Below are 5,718 nucleotides of genomic sequence, written 5' to 3' on the forward strand. Positions count from 1 at the left end.
CTGCTTGCTTGAAAGGAGCCATGTTAATGTGATGACCAACGTGGCAGAAAGTTGAAAGTTAATGTTCTGCTAACTTCAGTTGCAATACTGTACAGCAAGTTAAAAAATCGCATTTGGGTGAGTGATATTAGGTATACAATTTTAGACCTTCTTTCTCTGTGTTTCTTGTGTCTTTTCAGATGTGATATTCTCAAAAACTTTAAAGTTTTAAACCTTTGGTATATATCAATAACATTTAAACCCAGCTTAATAAAATAAATTAGCATGAATCAGTTCATGTAGAGATAGGTCTTAAATGTAATCCTAAACTCAAGGTGTCCCAGGGCAGTTCACATGTAGGTCTGGAGCAGGCGTAATTTCTTCTTCAATCATTTTTAAAGCAGCTATGAAATAAGTCTGCATGTTGTCTTTAACTGTCTCTCTAGTAGGGGAAGAAGCACCTAGAAGAAATGGCTTTAACATGTATTTGCTATGAAAACTGTTCATTTATTTCCTGTAACTCTGACTCCAAAAAAACTGCTTTATTATACAAAGTTTAATGTTTATTTACATTCACATAAAGACTTCTTAGTTCACAAATAGGCTTCTTGGTTTTGTTTCAGAGACAAAGGATTTTGTTCTCTGCTGCATTTCTGGACTGACAATGCTCTCTTTTTATGGCACAGGTAAAGCACAAACACGGTCAGCGTAAACTTCCTCATGCTTCCTTGCCCACACATCTTGGCCTTGGCCTGAAAGGTCACTTCTCCCAGCACGAGCGGAGCACAGCCTCACCCAGCCACGCGCCTGAGGTTGTCAACGAGGGAAGCACATTAATTCATTAAGGAAGAGCTCTGGTTTTTGTGTTTATTCCCTCCACTGACAGACAGGATTTAGCATTTTTGATGACAAGCAAAGTGCTATTCTTAGCATCCTCCGGCTTTTCTTTGCTTCCTAATCAAACTTACTTTTTTCTTCATTAAGAGGATTCATAGATATTTTATTTCATATTCCCTAGTGCTGGGCAGTCAGCCAAATGCTGGGTTCCCTTTCTGTCAGGCACACACATACCATCCCCACCGGTTGGTTTTTGCAGTGGTTGCTTTTTCTTATGCTGCTTTTTCCGCTCCACGGCGGTACGCAAGGCCTGTAGAATCAAATCTTTATTGTTCTGGACGTTGTAGTAACTTAGGTTCACCAGTTTGTCAAAATCTTCCTCTGAATAACTCAGATTGTTTATGTAATATGGACCATGGGTATTGGCAACATCAACATCACCCTCTGCCATTTCCGAGGCACTACGCTTCACACCTAAGGGACAAACAATGACTTGGTTAATTAGCAAAAAGCAATTAGGCCCTGGGTGTTTCTGAAGCATGCACACACAGTGGATCACGACCCAAAAGTTTCCCTCCACAGGTGTTTTATTGCTGGGATATTTGGTTGGCAGCGGTGGGTGGAGAAGCTGGCGGTGGTGAGGGGAGTAGGGGTTGTCCTGGGTACTCTTGGAAATACCAAAAACAAGTAGAGTAGCTCCTTTTTTGAACACAGGAGGGTGAAACTCCTTGCCTCTTCCTCTAGCTCTGGGGTGAGCCACCATCATGGTCCCCAGGTCCCCCTCAACGCTGATGCTCTCTGAGCCCCGGCCCCCACCTTGCTGCTGTCTCCTGGCCGTCGCAGCACCCTACACTTCTAGCCAAGGTGCACGTAAACGGCAACTACTCTTTTTCTCTTTCCTCCCCTTCTCCCAGAGCAGACAACTACAGCAAGGACCTTATGACAGCATGGTTTCTATCTGAGTGGTGGGCCTGAAGCCACCGACACTTTCTGTGCCTTCCATCTTTGATTCTACATTGTTTTATTTTCCTCACTACTATGCTTTCATGCCTTCAGAAATAGGCTGCTGAAAATCAATGTATTTCAGCTGCCTTCTCATCGACGTGACAGATACTCTTTCAGCCAGCACAACCTACCACATCCCCTAGCACCCTCTGCTACATCAACTCTTGGTTCCTACTGGGAGGAATTATCAAAAATACAGAAAACAGACCTAAAAACTAGATTCTATTATCTAAACTAAAAGACTTCACAGAGCCATTATCTGGACATATCCCGGAAGCAGACGGCACAACTATTTACTGTCATTTCCTTGAGCTACCTACTACTATAAAAAATTACAGGATTTATGTAACCTCAACAGTGAGACTGAACCTGGTATTCCCCGAATCACTAAGATTTGGCAGGGATACTGAAAGAACTTTTCATGCCCGTTTCATCATCCCGGGTTAATCAACATACGCAACACAGTTCCAGGCAAACTCATTAGGCAGATAGTCCCACAAGTGTCATCTCTGGAAATATTACATCCATCATATCTTATCACCTGAAGACAAATTAAATTAACTGATTTATTTTAATTTATTTGACGATAGAAACTAAATCCAAAGCTGATGCAGAAGTTTATTTGCGGGCTGTCACAGAGAAAATATTCATGGGAACCTCCACAGTAGGTTGCTGGTTCAGGGAGAAAAATATCCAAGGGCTTACCATGGGAACTGCAAATCTCAACAAATTCGTGGATGCAGAAGATGTTAAACACATCTCCTCCCTTGTTTTTCTAGGACCTTCACTAGTGACCTGTGATTCAAAATAATAGCTGATGTCAGCTTGGACCTGGCCATCTGCTCTAGACTGTGACACCGTGAGTGCTTGTGATTTAGCTGCTGTTTTGGATACTCCATCACTTACTGCGTTGGTGGAAATACATCTGTACCCTAAACTCAGTAAATGCAACATGCGCCCTCCGAGCCGAGGGCAGGTGTAAGCGACATACTCAATGCACAGTAGCCAGACTTGCCCTTCCTGAACTCAGCAAAAATGAGGACTCCCTGCCTGCACTCAGGGGGTGCAAGAAGCCCGCTTGGCCATAGCAATTTTGGCTCAACTCTGCACTGACGGGACACAGCATATGGGCAGGCCGAACTGTTAGTACATAGAATAAACGGGTTCTTGGAAAGGAAAAGGTCAATTAATTTGGTTAGATTCTGCAGATTCCTGGGCTCCAGTATATGCCTTTGAGTGATAAAAAGGACAGCTGAGGCTCCCACCCCTGTGCCAGAGACCTAAAGATGTGGAGATCCCCTGCTGTGCGCTAGCCTGTACACCTGACACGAGGGCTCGTACGTGTTTTTTTCCTTCCCCGTCATTCCCACGGACCCCTCGGTTTTCTAACAGCTGGTGCGAGGGAGAGAGAGCAGTAACAAGCCCGAAATGGGCACTAATGGTAGATAATACTGTCAGGGACAGGTAACACAGGCAGGAAGTATAATGCTTGATCCCCTTTCATCACAGGAAAGAGAACACCAGAGACAGGAGAATTTTTCCGTCAGCCTCCAGTGAGACCACCTCCTTGGCAGGAGGTTGCTACCGTAGCAAAAAACGCGCTTCCACACTCACAGGTACCTGCACCACATGTACCACAGCAGGGCAGCAGGCTTGGTGGCAAGTCAGCACCTCTCTTGCTGACAGGACCGCCTGCATTTGGGGGATCTTCTCTAAGAAGAGTGATCTAACAGCATTGATCAAAGGGGTCTGATTTTCCTGGAAGGGCCTCTCCAGGACTGGCAGGCGTGCTCACCCGGCGTTGCGGGGAGAGTTGTAGGCAACTGGTGCTGCTCGAGTGAAGCCGCCTAAGGTGCCTCACACAAAGGTTTTCCCCTTTCTATCCAGCTGTGGAATAGTCTTGCCAGTGCAGGAGTTCACCCAGCTGGAATACATCCGTTTCACTCATTTATTGCCCAGGCTCTAAATTGCCTTTGCTGAGCGAGCTGAGGGGTGAGCTGGCTATGGGAAAACTGGCCGTTCATGCAATTGAACCCAGACTTCAGATGCTTTACGACCTAGATGCGGGCTAGGGCACGGTGCTGAAGCGCTATAAATTAAGCTGATCTCTGCGTGTCACTAACGAAGGGCAGGCACCCAGCCCCAGCCTCCAGGACTTTCTGCAGCCACTGTGGAGGTTGGCTCTCAGCTGAGAGGTGGCAGCCCTGCCAAAAAACCTGCATGGGCTGAGCCCTTCCATGTCAGCTCAGCTGAGAAGTCACCTGTGGGGGCCCAGCAAGGGCCCGTTCTCTCTTTTTCTGTTTAGTCTCAGCTCGCAGCTGCCAGCTGGACTGGTTGGGCAGCACAGGCTTGCCTCAATGTGCAATATCATGCAGGTAGCCTTATACATCTTCTACATACCTAATAACACTCCTTTTTAGATTCCCTGATCATTCATGTTGACATGTGGCATCTGTACATCATCTGAGGTTCACCTGATACTAGATAGCTGAGTTAGGAATAGCATCCTTGGGTTCTGGAAATTATTGAGGGGGAGAAGGGGGAGAGGGGAGGCAAACTCCCTCACAGAGCAGTACGGAAACTAATTCTCATTTTCTGTTCTAGTTCTTTCTCTTTTTCTCCTTTCTCTAGTTCTTTCTTTAAACTACAAAACCCAGCCTTTCAGTTATCTGATCCGTGTTAAGAGCTGGAGTAGAAGCTCGTGGGTACCTGCATAAATACCCTAACACGATTTGAATCCTGTTCAAAACCGCCGTTGCATACCTCAAATGTGTAATGAACTCAATCCGGAATATCTACAAAGAAAAAGTACTGTATGATTTTTTTATGACTTGCTTTAAAAAAAAAAAAAAAGGAAAACAATACAGTTGGGGCACTAGTTTCTGCATTTGTTTTGTTATTGAATTCAATGTACCTTATACAAGCCCAGAACTTTTGTTTTTCAGTATACTGTGGGGCTTTGGAGTGATTAAAAGATAAGTGTCCTTACAGCATGATTTAGTTAGGAATTTTATAATCTGGAGAAGGAGTAACTGAGACTTTTGTCACCAACAGAGGTAGCATGGAGTCACGGGATATGGTACCAGGACTTAGAAACCATCTGTTCTGAAGTGACCGACAAAGTTGCTATTGAAACTCTTCTTAAAATTCAAAGTAGGACTCACTGAGGTGAACAGAAGCTATCAGCATGGCTCAATGTTATATTTTCATCACTTGCTAGTTCACACTTTTGTTTTCAAGGTTATCTGCTTAACTGTAAGCCTGGAAATGATTTTAAACAATGAAATCCTTAGATTCCCCAGAGCATTCTCTAACAGGAAAGGATGACAAGTATGAGAGGAAACAACCCTGCTAACTTCTGCCACTGCAGATAAACAGAACATACATTTCATCAGTAAACTCTACAATCTACCTCTGAAAAGCCCCAAAACAATCTGGCGAGGGGCGTATGTGCCAAAGGCTGGTCCCAGCTGCTGCTCTACTGTCCAGGAAAATTTACATATTTTAAGCTTCTTGGTACGGTGAAGATCTAAGCAAAGGGAGTCTGAATCTGTGTTTACAGGATGATCTGAAGAACAGATGCTGCACAGTAAAAAAAGAGGAAAGTTAATGTAAGGGGTAGCTGTAAACTTACCAGGTGCTTTGTAGTCCCTGAAGGTGTCATTCACTAGAGGGAGAACAGATACTGCACAGTAAAAAAAGAGGAAAGCCTCTGTTAATGTAAGGGGTAGCTGTAAACTTACCAGGTGCTTTGTAGTCCCTGAAGGTGTCATTCACTAGAGGGAAAAATACCACAATAGGCGTTTCTGGGCTCTCCTTGTCACCAACAATGTAGCATTCCTTCAGATGTGGAGTTTCCTGATCATCTGGCACCTTCGTAGGGAAAGGAATTCCCTG

General features: G+C 44.6%; 1 protein-coding gene across 1 annotated transcript in view; it reads right to left on the minus strand.

Annotated features, from left to right (window-relative positions):
• Nucleotides 1-979: 979 nt before the first annotated feature.
• LOC104623771 (cytosolic phospholipase A2 epsilon-like) overlaps nucleotides 980-5,718 on the minus strand; it is a 37,965-nt gene continuing 33,226 nt past the window's right edge. The window contains exons 20-21 of the mRNA XM_010290955.1: nucleotides 5,565-5,718; nucleotides 980-1,290 (exon numbers count right to left, since the gene is read on the minus strand). The exon at nucleotides 5,565-5,718 is cut by the window's right edge and continues 54 nt beyond it. Of these exons, the coding sequence (XP_010289257.1) occupies nucleotides 980-1,290; nucleotides 5,565-5,718 (465 nt within the window). The remainder of the gene's footprint in view (nucleotides 1,291-5,564) is intronic.

This window comes from Phaethon lepturus, unplaced genomic scaffold, assembly GCF_000687285.1.
Source record: "Phaethon lepturus isolate BGI_N335 unplaced genomic scaffold, ASM68728v1 scaffold22547, whole genome shotgun sequence".
Lineage (NCBI taxonomy): Eukaryota > Metazoa > Chordata > Aves > Phaethontiformes > Phaethontidae > Phaethon > Phaethon lepturus.